This window comes from Microtus ochrogaster, chromosome 8 (genome assembly GCF_000317375.1).
Source record: "Microtus ochrogaster isolate Prairie Vole_2 chromosome 8, MicOch1.0, whole genome shotgun sequence".
In the NCBI taxonomy this organism is placed as follows: Eukaryota; Metazoa; Chordata; class Mammalia; order Rodentia; family Cricetidae; genus Microtus; species Microtus ochrogaster.
In genome coordinates this window covers 32,893,339-32,905,711 of record NC_022015.1, presented here as the reverse complement: position 1 = coordinate 32,905,711, position 12,373 = coordinate 32,893,339, and the positions used below count along the sequence as shown (strand labels likewise).

The 12,373-nt window shown below is 51.3% G+C and overlaps 1 protein-coding gene across 1 annotated transcript; it reads left to right on the top strand.

Moving 5' to 3' along the window:
* The first annotated feature begins 146 nt into the window (after positions 1-146).
* LOC101981543 (sperm flagellar protein 1-like) lies at positions 147-5,330 on the top strand. The gene is given in 8 exon segments (XM_013347745.2): positions 147-347; positions 759-870; positions 1,677-1,827; positions 2,217-2,418; positions 2,730-2,817; positions 2,900-2,996; positions 5,130-5,234; positions 5,236-5,330. Coding segments are annotated over 8 exon segments (921 nt in total). The 5' UTR covers positions 147-211; the 3' UTR covers positions 5,266-5,330.
* The last annotated feature ends 7,043 nt before the right edge of the window (positions 5,331-12,373 follow it).

The window sequence follows — 12,373 nt, the reverse complement described above, 5'->3', positions numbered from 1 at the left end:
TTTCGCCTACCTTCTTTTATTTTAATCATCGTCGTAATTTAGTCCTGTCCCCTGACTGACGTACAGGAGGACCAAGCCTATCTGGGATCGAGGGTGGGCCCGGTGCAGTGTGGGCCCCGCCCCTTCCGGCTGTGCCTCGTCTCCTAGCAACGATCTGAAGCCTCCCGATTTACTCCACCGCTTTTTGCCGCTGCAAACGCACCTTTCTACCATGCTCAGTGCTTCCAAGCAGAGCTCTGCCGCGCTCCTGCCACCGCCTGAGGTTATTCACAACCTCTGCGCCTGGCTGGACCGGCTTCCACTCAGTCGCCCCAAGCGCCACCTGGCTCGGGACTTCAGTGATGGTGGTGCGAGTGAGGGCAAGGCGCAATGGGGCACTTGACGAGAGGGCTCAGATAAGGGCCTCCCTTGAATCCAGCCCCCACAATACCGGGGCGTGGCGGGGATGGGGGGGGGGGGGGGGGCGGTTCCTGAGTCCAGACTAATGCTCCTTAGGAAAGGCTGTGGCAGATATGGCCTCCTGTGGCTCTTCCAGCTCCTCTTGGGCTCTCACGCTGTGGTAACTCCGTAGGCCATCCTACCCCTTGGTCTGTCCAGGAGTCTAGGTGCCGTGCCGAGAACTCTCAGGGACAATCATGGGTTCCCCAGGACAAGCTCGTGCCCTCCCCCTTCACTCCGTGCTTCTCATGTGGTCAGAGATTACAGCTACAACTCGGGGTCTTAGCCAAGCCAGCCAAACTCACCTTACATTCCCACAGTGCTGGTGGCCGAGATTGTGAAGCACTTCCACCCTCGGCTGGTGAACTTGCACAGCTACGTCCCAGCCTGCAGTACAGACCAGAAGTTGAGCAACTGGAGCCTTCTCAACAGGCAAGGCATGGTTGACCCAGGGACACTCTCTAATGCCCCTTCGTGACAAGTTTCCAGCTGCGGGTCTCTGACTATGGCCACAACCAGGGTTCCTGGGGACTCCCTGCCGGGACAGCCCACCAGGTAGCCTGTTCTCTCACAGATTAGTGGAGGCACATTTTACTCCACCTCCCAAACTGTCCTCAGACAAGCCCCTACCTGTGTGTCTGTTGTGCTACATGACACCAAGAACAACCAGAGGAGGCTAGACATGGCAGACATAGTCAAATCAAGAGGGAACCCAGGAAGTGCTTGAGCAGAGCAAGGTAGGGAACACGTGCTGCATGGGGAAGGTCAGAGCCCCCAAGACTGGCTCAGATTGGATTGGGGGCACTGAAGGACTCAGGCCTGAGCTTATGTTTAAGAGGTTAGAGCTGGAATGAAGGCTCAAGGGAGGTGATCATGCCTGAGTGGGCCCAGCTGCCGAGTTCTGGGACTGTCTAGCTGTATCAACAGGACTTCTAGAACAGAAGGCAAGCAGTCAGGGAAACAAGTTTGAGTGCAGAGAACCTGGCCAGGTGGAGCAGAGCGCATCAAGTGTTCTAGGATCTCCTGAGACACAGGCCCACTAGGCCAGGAAGGAGACAGCCATGGGTCCCTGGGCTGCAGAGCAAAGAAGACACCTTGTTAGCCTCTCCTCTCTGAGGAAACTAGATGCTGTCCCGTGGCTGGAAGGCATGACCCACAAGGACGGGACTGCAGGGAGGGCTCCACTCCCAGCCCTTGGCGGCACTGTTTTGAGAGTGTACCCCCATTTTTTTTTTCAGGAAAGTCTTTCAAAAGCTGCACTTATGTATCTCAGAGGCCGACATCCAAAAGGTGGTGTCCAACAAGCCTGGGGTTATCGAGTCTATCTTGTGTTCGCTGAAGGAGAAAATGGAGGCCAGCACTGCTCACGGAGGCCCGGCTGGTGAAGCTGTAAGTGTCCGTCCATCAGCTCAGCCTGCAAGTGGGCTGTGCCTGCTGAGCTTTGAGCACAGTCAGACAATCTGCCTGTGTGAGAATAAAACAGAGAAGCGGATGTCTCTGTGGTCCAGAATGAAACGAAGTCCATACATGAGGTCACAGTAGCCATTTAGGCTCATTCCTGACTTTCCTGCTAACTGGGATCTTCCCAAGCCCCCATCTCCTCCCCAGCCTGAACTACCTACCCGAGACAGTGAAAGCGCTTGAGAGTTGTTCCAACTGCGACCACCCTAAGTCCTTCCCTCTCTTCTTCGGCAGTTTGCCCACTGACCCTGCCCAGAGTGGAGACCAGACATGTGCAACCCTGTTACACCTCACCTCCTAACTTTTGTACTCTGCAGGAACCAGGCCTCTCCAGTGTGGATGCTGTCCGACCTTTGGGAGGGCTAAGCACCCACTCGCATACCACTAAGACTCAAAATCTTAATGTGGATAACAGCAGCTCATCAGAGCCCCTCTGGGATTCCTATGGAGAGTGTCGCTACATTCCTGAAGGCTGGACACATGACAATCACGAGCTCACAAATCTTCAAAAGAGGGCAGGTATGCTGTGGTGCACCCTGGGCCTAGAGGGGCTAGTTGACTTCTGAGGAAGGCGCCCCTCACATGTGCAGGTCCTGGCTCCATCAATACCCAGAGAGTAACCATCCAAGGGGGAGCCTGTGTGCCATGCAAGGAAACCATTTCCAAGCTTGCCAGGGCCCTGACACCACGCTAGGACCAGGTCCTTCCATGATGATCCTGGGTTTGCTTTACCTCCTATGAACCATGTCCCCCTCATCCATATTTACTGTCACTGGTGGGGGCCAGTCGGAAGCAGGGTCCTCAGCTGATGGTGTCTATTTGTCATACAGGCCTTCAGAGCCCTCCAACCCCCGTCAGCATGAAGACCATTCAGAATCAAAGGGATCTGGAGAAAAAGGGCTGCTGTGCTTGCAGAGGGTGGACCCTTATCTCTCAAATTCTCCCTGCCCATCTCCTCATGATCCCTATCCTGGATTAAAGGTCAGTGTTTACCTTTCAGGGACCCAGTTGAAGGGCTCTGGGATCACCTGGCCGACATCCAGCAGCAGCTGGAAGATAAGGAGCAAGCAATAGCCATTCTGCAGGAGACAGTCAAGGTATGGTCCTGTTGGGCATCCCTTGCTGCCTGGTCAATCTGGGCTGCAAGACAAGGATGCAGAGGGACCCATTTGCCCCAGTTTCAGACTCCTTGGCTGAGTTTCTGCAGAGCTGGCACTGACCCAGTGAAGGGCATAAGGAGAGTGCAGGGCCCTGATCAGAGAGAAGCGACAATCTTGGGATTATTTAGAAAACAGTTTATGGAACATTTGAATCCTTCTCTGAGGCAGAAATGGTATGGTGGTTCCCTAATGCACTCATCACCTGCTTTATTGGTCTGTCCACACCACACCCAAGTGCAGCACACGGGTACAGGATGGCTGTATGGACCAAAGCCCATCTCAGGAAGCAGGTTCCGGGTGAACATCTGAAAAGCACATAGAAGGGGACGCTTACTGGAGAGGCTCCTGCCTGCCTCCCACTAGCCTGAACTGGGCTTCATCTTTCTTCCCATCCCCAAAGACCAGGGCCCTGGAAAGAACCCACACGGAGAGTCTAGTGAGCATTTAGATGTGCATGCATACCTGGCTTTGGTACATACCTGGTAACTCTGCAGGGCACATCTGGCTCTGGGATACACAATTGATTCTGTAGTGCATATCTAGGTTCTGCAGTGCACACCTGATTTTGTGGTGTATGCCATGCTGTGTGAGCTAATACCTGGTACTGCAGATGCACCTCTGGGTCTGTGGATGTACTCCTGTCTCTGTGAGTCCACACCCAGTTCTGCAATACATGGGTTATGCGGTGCATGGCTTGCTCTCTGAGGGAGAGCATTCTTTCGGTTCTGCAGACATATCTGTCCTGCTACTCTTTCACCAGCAACTCCCAGTGTCCCTTGCTATTTCTTATCTCTCCTGGTATCCCAGGAGTACAAGAGCTAAGACAATATGGAAGAGTGGACAGTCTGGGCCAATGGGCTTCAGAGTCACAGGGGCTGTCGGAAATTGCGATACCATCTCAGTTCTTGCGTTTGTACCCGAATCTTGATGAGTTATCTTCTTGTGAAAACAGGAAAGTGATGTGATATCACTGTGGCTTTGGAGCTGCAGAGCAGAAGAGAGGAAGCAGTAAGGAGAACTGAAGCTCCTGCCTCCGTCTGCCCTGCTTGTTCATAGCCCAGCTCTCCCCACCGCCGCCCAGGCTCATATGCTGACCAAGGGAACTAACTCTTCATTGGAGACCCAGAGAGGAAATAGAACAGCTTGTCATTTAAAGGTTGACACTCAACTGGCCCTTTAAGGGTTGACACTCAACTGGCCATTTAAGGGTTGACACTCAACTGGACCTTTAAGGGTTGACACTCAACTGGCCCTTTAAGGGTTGACACTCAACTGGGCCTTTAAGGGTTGAGTACCACTTGTAAGTGGCCACTAAGTGAGATACACAACTTTGGAGTTGAAGAGACACCAGGAATCATAGGAGAAATATGTGGTGACAGGATGTATCAAGCATGTGACTGGGCCACATGGGATGGATTCGATTGCTGGGCCTAGCCACAGCTCCCTGGCTTTTCTGTTTGTCACTGAATAAGAGTTGTAGGAAGGTGTCTAGAAAATAGGCTTTATATACTGGCTATAGACAGTCTCACACTTGTCTGCTGTGAGACTGGCTCCCTCCCCACCTGGCTCCACAGATTCCTTCCTTCACACTACCTGGGAATGAGGTAGATCCCGTTTTTTTCTGCCTGAGGAGTGTGGTGGGGTCTGTGTTTCTGATAGGAGAAGGTTTGGGACAAGGTCGTCCTTGAAACAGGTGTGGAGGAACCGTAGGTACCTGAGCCTATCAGTCCTCTGTTGGATTCCTAGCAGAGAGAAGGCTCCTGCCCTGCCCTGCCCTGCCCTGCCCTGAATCTAGTCCTTCTAGTTGAGACAGAGGGAGTAGACAGAGAGGTCAGGGAGATCCCAGCAGGGAACAGGAGGAAAACTCAGCCCTTCCTGGCCTGCCAGCCCCCTAAGCTCCTCAGGCTCATTGGCTGTAGAATCTTCTCCAAGGATCCTGGTGTTTATCTTTCTCAGTGCCCCCACAAAGGGCCTTTGATCCAGCCCCCAACCGTGAGACCTAGGCTTGGGGGACTAACTGGTATGTAGGGGGCATCTCTGGCTATGTTCAGACTTGTGTACTTTCTGAAGATTTTGCAGATGAAGGTAATGAGGTTGGAGTATCTGGTACAGCTGAAGGACCAACGGATCTGGGAGCTGATGAGATCTGGGCCCGAGGAGCGTCAGAGCTGGAGGGGCCCCCCATCCAGAGTCGTTCAGACCTTGATCCCGAGCCCAGCTGGAGCCTCGCACTGACCAGGCAGCTTCAGAGTGGGACAAGTGAAGGCAGAACAGGTGTAAAGGCCAGAGCACCCTGGGGCCGGAGCCAAATTTGGACAGATTGGAGTTTGGTTCTCCCAATCCCCCAGTGTCTTGTCATCATTGCATACTTGTGAGATCATGAGGTGCTGGGATGGGCAATGTCTTGGGGTCGCCTTCCGAGTGGGTGGGCAGTGTTAACCATGTCGCCCCAGTGACAGGCATACTAGAGTTTTCTGAAGACTCCATGGATGGGACCCTTGGAAGAATTTGCAGGCCTGAGCCTGCTAGGCTTCTCCGTTGCAGGTGGACACAAAGGGGAAGGTCACAGGGCATGGCAGGAGAAGGGGATATAGGATGGCACACTACTTCTAAAGTAGGCTCGTTACTTACTTTGCCCTGAAGGTTTGGGGAGTCAGGTGAACCTGAACCCTGGGCCTAGATGGTCATGACAAACTGTACTGCTCTTTGGTTTCAAGACCTGGCTGCTACCACTAGGCTTTGGGACATCCTCACCTTCCTGGACACCAGCCACATCCTAGGGGAGTGGGCATAACTGCCTGCTGTTTAGCTACCTTGCTCCTATATCCACAGCGGGGCTTGGCTGGGGCCTCCTCTACTCCCTCACAGTCACCATTCTCCCTGGGGACAGCCTCCTCTATGCCTTTCGGCCATAGCTGGCCCCGGAAGGGTCTCAGGAAGTAGTAATAGAAGCCCCAGGCTGAGGTCATGGTTTTACAACTGCCCCCAGAGATCCAGGCACCATTTCCTTCCTGAGTCAGAATCAGAGGCGCGTCACTAGCCGCAGGTCTATCGCCCTCTCCACTCTGAGTCACTTTTCAGAACATTAGTCAGGAAGGCAGTATCCTAATGACTGGCTCTGTCAGCAGTGGTCACCTCTGGTCAGCTGCCTGGAGAGAGAAGCTTGATGCTCGGAAGTGAGGCAGGGGACCTCCAGGAGAATAGCCCCTATCGTCTTTCCACAGTCCTAGCCAAAGTACATTACAGAGGGGGGCATCTCTGTTGTATGTGGCATAGTTAGGTTCTTAGTGTCCTTCCTTAAATCACTCTAGACCCTCCCAGATGGGGCTTTCACAGCTCTAGATATAAAGTCATGCTTGTACCTCAGGGAGGCTGAAAGAATGGAGAAGGGCCGAGATGCTTAGCGCAGGCCCAGGCAGCTCTAGATCTGGCCAGCCCGCCAAGTCCCCAGATGCAGTGATAGTACAGGCCAGCTTCTCTGGGCCAACTGCACACGTGTGCACATGCTTACACGAACAGGCATGTAGCTCACGCAAGCACGCTTGCACCCGTGTGGAGGCTGCTTCTTTGAGGAGTAAACAGGCTATCCCCAGAAGCGCAGGCCAGTGTTGTGGGCTTGGGTGTGACTGCATGTGTGATGATGCGTATGACTGTATGTGACAGTGTGATCCTGTGTATGATTAAAGGTAACACTGTGTGACTACGTTCCTCATGCCATGACAAAGTGTGACTGCATATGACTGTGGCATTGTGAGTGGCAGCGGCACTGTGTGGCGGTGTATTTAACTGTGGGACACTGTGTGATTATGTGTGTGACTGTAGATGTAACAATATATACAGTGTGATGGCCAGTAGAGGTGCCAGAATGCTAGCCTCAAGATGGATGGCAGAGATGCCACCCAGGGGCCTGAGAGGCTGTGGCTTGCATGCTGGCAGGACAGGCAGTGTGCCCCGCACTGGCTGCTCCTCCCTTGTTACAGGACTGCCTGCTGGGTCTCACGAGCTGGGCCTGGGCCAGCTGATGGGCTTCGGGGCAGAAAGTATGACTGGGAAAACAGAAAGCAAGGCTTTGGGGTGATCATGTCACTCCCTGGGGCGGGACTCACTCAGTACTGGAGTGTGTGTTGTGCCAAGGACAAGCAGAGATAAACAAGCGGGGCTTAGGTAACTGGGACCTCGGGGTTTCCCCGGCAAGCCCTAGCTTGCCCACCCAAAGCCAGCACCCCAAGAAGTACCTGGAGTAGAATGGGTGGGGCAGGAGCCTGACTTGAGCTGCAGTACCCCAGGCATGAGGAACTAGGATACCCACTCCCAGGTGACCTGAAAGAAGTCCCGTAGTCATGCTAGAGCAGGAATCAGGACCACAGTGGTGGCTTAGTGGTGCCCACCCCACAAGATGCTAACCCTCGGCTACTGTGCCTGAGGACTCCAGGATAAGCAATTACTTCGGCTGACTTTGCCCAGGACCAACAAAGTGCAGGACTGAGAAGTCAATCCTGGTCACTCCCTGTGCCCACAACTCCAAGGTTCCTCTTTTGCATCCCTGACTATGATATCATGTGACCTCTTCTTGGCCAGTGTCCTCTCAGGAATACCACCCATGCTATTGCTATGTCTAGAGTCACAAGGGCCTGTGTCTTAGCTTCATTTCCAGGTACTGTGACAAAACATCCTGCTGAAACAACATAGTGGAGAAAGGGGTCTTTTTCAACAGTGGAGAAGCCGCAGCAGCAGCAGCAACAACAGCAGCAGTAGCAGCTTGAGGACGCTGGCCCTATTGCACCGTACTCAGAAACAGGGAAAGGAATGGATGCAATACTTTCTGCTCAGCTTGCTTTATTGTACCCAAACTCAGAGAATGGTCCCACCCACCGTGGGTGGGTCTTCCCACCTCAATTAGTGTTATCAAGATAATCCCCAAAGACAAACTCACATAGACTGTCGTTCATTGAGACCCTTCCCGACTGATTCTAGTTTGAAGTTGACAAAATTAACGGTTACAAACTACAGTTTTCGGGATAGGGTGGCTGGAGCCACTGAATACACCAGGCTGCTTGCTTCAGGGATAAATCCTTGTTGTGTCCCAGCTAGGGGCACCTGGTCTCTGTAAACTGATGGGGAGAGGGGAACACAGGGAATGGGGAAGGAGAGAGAGAGAGAGAGAGAGAGAGAGAGAGAGAGAGAGAGAGAGAGAGAGAGAGAAATGAGAACCTAGGGTGCCCCCTGGAGGAGACTTGTGGTGCTGCAAGTACAGGAGTGACCGAGGCGGTGGAGCTGCTAGTATTCCAAGGACAAACCTGGCATTGTTGTGCACACCCTCCTTTAATCCCAGCACTCGGGCAGCAGAGGCGAGTGGGTTTCTGTGAGTTTGAGGCCCACCTAATCTACAGAGCAAGTTCTAGAACCGCCAGCCAGAGTTACATAATAAAGAGACCCTGTCTCAAAAAAAAAAAAAAAAAATGTTGTGGACAGATGAAGAATCAAGGCCCCCTGCTACAGTACCCCTCCCCCAGATTTACCAGTATCTTTGGATAGAAAATTTGTTGCAAAACCTGGCATGATTCCTGGGGCAGCTGGGGTATTCTTTGGAGAGGACTCTAGCTTTCATGATCTAGAAATCATGAAATTTTTAGATTTCTAGATCTAGCTTTCATTCTCTACCTTGGTCTCAGGGTCTCTTCCCCAGGGACCTTACCCTCACATCCAGACCCTGAGTGGTTATTGTTTGTTTATTTGCATTTGTTTGTTTTGAGACAGGGTCCCCTAGCTGTTCTGGTATTCGTTATGTGGGCCAAGCTGTTTTCAAATTCACAGAGATCCATTTGCCTCTGCCTCCCAAGTGCTTAAAGGCAGGCAGTTGGATCCTGAGATCCTTAGAGTTTAAGGGTCATTAAGGTTGTTCTTCTGGACCCAAATAAAGAAGTTCTTGAAGGGCAGCTAAGGCCTTCACCTCCCACCCCTGTGGGAGAGATGCCTGGAGGTCAGCCTGCGTTGCCAGCTCAAAAGCCCCAGGAAGTGATCGCAGACCCCAGGTTTTCCCTTTGCTCTCAGTGGTTGTAATGGAAATACCCAGTTTCATCCCCACTTCAGAGAAACTAGAGACTTTTTGGTGAGGTACCAGAAACCAGCTAGTGTCACTTCCCACTTGGTGGACATGTCTCCCATGAACTTAGGGCCAGCGCTAAGCCCATGAAAGGCTAGGTATAGAGAGAAGCTAAGTGGAGCCACAGGACCAAGTCCTTGTTGTGTTTGCTTTTTAAATTTCACTTTATAAACCAGGAGATTGTGGCGCACGCCTTTAATTCCAACACTTGGGAGGCAGAGGCTGGCGGATCTCTGTGAGTTCGAGGTCAGCCTGGTTTACAAGAGCTAGTGCCAGGACAGGCTCCAAAGCTACAGAAAAACCCTGTCTCAGAAAAAAAAAAAAATCATTTTATAGTTGTTCCTGCTGTGCAATAAAAGAAATATGAAAAATACCAGAACAAATTAAGTACCCATAAGAAAGGATTCCCTCAGGCTGAGCAGTGGAGACACGAGCCTTTAATCCCAGTGCTCAGGAGGCAGAGACTGGCGGATTTTCTGTGAGTTCAAGGCCAAAAAACTACAGAAAAACACTGTCTCAGACAAAGAAAAAGAAAAAGGAAGGATTCACTCCTGATGTGGTGGTACACACTTGTAATCCTAGAGTTTTTGTTTGTTGTTGTTTTAATATGGCCTCACGTAAACCAGACTAGTCTTGAACTTATAGAGATCCTCTCGCCTTTGCCCCTGAGTGCTAGAATTAAAGGGATAGGCCACAACACCTAGTGTTTTTTGTTTTTCGAGACAGGGTTCCTCTGTGTAGCAGTTCTGGCTCTTCTGGCATTTACTATGTAGGCCAGGCTGACCTCGAACTCACAGAAATCTGCCCGCCTAAGTCTCCCAAATGCTGGGATTAAAGGCTTTTGTTGTTTTTTGGGAGGGTCTTGTTATACAGCCCAGACTGGCCTCAAACTTGAAGCAGCCCTCTTCAGATGGCCTCAACCTCTGCGGCCCTGATCTGCCACTTGGATATGTTGAGATTATAGTCTTGAGCCCTCAGGCCTGCCTCAGAGGACAGTTTTAGGAAGAACACTTCATTGTGCCACTTAGCTGTTGTCACCTCTGAAACTTTGTCCTCCTGCGTTTGCCCTTTCGTTACAGTGCGCTCTAGGGGGTCAGCACTCACTAAAAACGTCTTTATGCAAAGAAAGAAAACTAAACCGGTAAAATCCTCTCTTAGAGGACTTAGCACACTCCCTGCTAAGAGAGTGGTTTTCAGAACATCAGGGCTGCACCCAGAAAAGGAGTGTGTGCCTAGGAACCATTCCTGCCCGCTCTCCTCCCCGGCCCCACCAGTGATGACTGTGACCATGCCCACAGAACTAGAGTTGAGATTCTGATGGGTCAGACCACTGACCAGGACCAAATGCTCCATCAGTTATGCGAACCTAACCCCTCTTTTGTTTCCACTTGTTCCTTTTTTAAAAATATTTATTTATTTATTATGTATACAATATTCTGTCTGTATGCCTAAAGGCCAGAACAGGGCACCAGACCTCATTACAGATGGTAGTGAGCCACCATGTGGTTGCTGGGAGTTGAACTCAGGACCTTTGGAAGAGCAGGCAATGCTCTTAGCCACTGAGCCATCTCTCCAGCTCCTACTTGTTCCTTGAAGATGGACCCGGGTCACTGAACCCCGTATCTCTTCTTCCCAATATGTCCACTCTGCTGAGACCCCTTTTCTGCATCCTTCTCCACTACTGAGTTCTTTGATTGGCACACCGGGAAAGTAGTTAAGCCTGTTCCAGTTGCTTTTGTCCAGTAACTATTAACACTCAAGGACACACAGGGATGGAAGTGACCTGCTGTTAGTCCCTTCATGCTTGGTCAGGTCTGCAGAGGCCTGGAAGCCCAGCTGAGCAGTTTCCTCATTTGCAAATGAAAAACATTGGCTCCCCGGGGTGATACAGCAGGGTGTGACTCCGACTGACAGACTGGAAGTGGTTAAGACCCTTGCAGCTGCTGTTCAGCAAGATCAGCTGCCTTCTGTCTCCGGATGACCCCACCTGGCCAATCTAGGGATCTCTCTTCCTTCCGTGAAGTTTGGCATGCACAATGAGAAAGTCTCATTTTCCTCATTTTACTTTTAAGTTCTTCCCCTTCTTGGCTAGAAAGGACTCGGGCTCACATTGATGTTCGCATCAACCATTTGCAAGGTCTCCTGGGGAGGGCACCTGGGATGGGGAGCCCCTCTGATGTGTACAAAGCTAAAGACGTCTGTGCTGGGCCTCCTCATGAGAGGCCTCTGGCACTTCCTGATAACAGAGAAGCCTAGGCGCGAGTTCCAACAGAAGACAGGAGTACTTTAAAGGGTGGGGCTGGCGGGGAGTGTGGTCAGCAGGTGCAGGGTGCACACAGTGGACCTCAGCTAAGAGAGGGTGGTACGGCGCGACAGTGCTCTCTAGTCACCAGAGCTGGAGAGATGGCCAAGCAGTTACAGCCTCACGCTGCACTTGCAGAGGACCCAAGTTGAATTTCTATGATCCACAGCTGCTTATAACTCCAAAGGATCCGACACTCTCCTCTACACTCCTCAAATACATAGTTAAAAATAAGAATTTTAAAACTCAGTTGGGCGGTGGTGGTTCACGCCTTTAATCCCAGCACTCGGGAGGCAGAGGCAGAGAATCTCTGTGAGTTTTAGGCTAGTCTGGTCTATAAGAGCTAGTTCCAGGTCAGGCAACAAAGTGACACAGAGAAACCCTGTCTCGAAAAACAAACAAACAAGCAAACAAAAAAATTTTTTTTAACTCACTTGATTTGGCTGTGATATCATGTTGAGGAAACAACATCATTTAAAACGGTGGCGCACACCTTTAATCCCAGCACTCGGGAGGCAGAGACAGGCGGATCTCTATGAGTTCGAGACCAGCCTGGTCTACAGAGCTAGTTCCAGGACAGGCTCCAAAGCCACAGAGAAACCCTGTCTCGAAAAACAAAAAAACAACAAAACAACAACAACAACAAAAAACCCTGAAAGTTTCATTTCAGCTGCTTTAGGTCAAGCCAGAGATTATACCAGAAGACTTAACAATAGACGAAGGAAATCAGAAGTAGGTATTATGGGCAAATAGGAGAGGATCCTATGCCATAGTGGACAATTTGTTTGACGTGAAGGATGCGATGTGTATGGTGTATATGTGGGGGGGGGGGACCATGACCCAGAGTACTCCTGGGGGTTCTGATGCTCAGAGTGTCTGGGAATGTCTCTGTCCCTCCGTGCTGTTGTT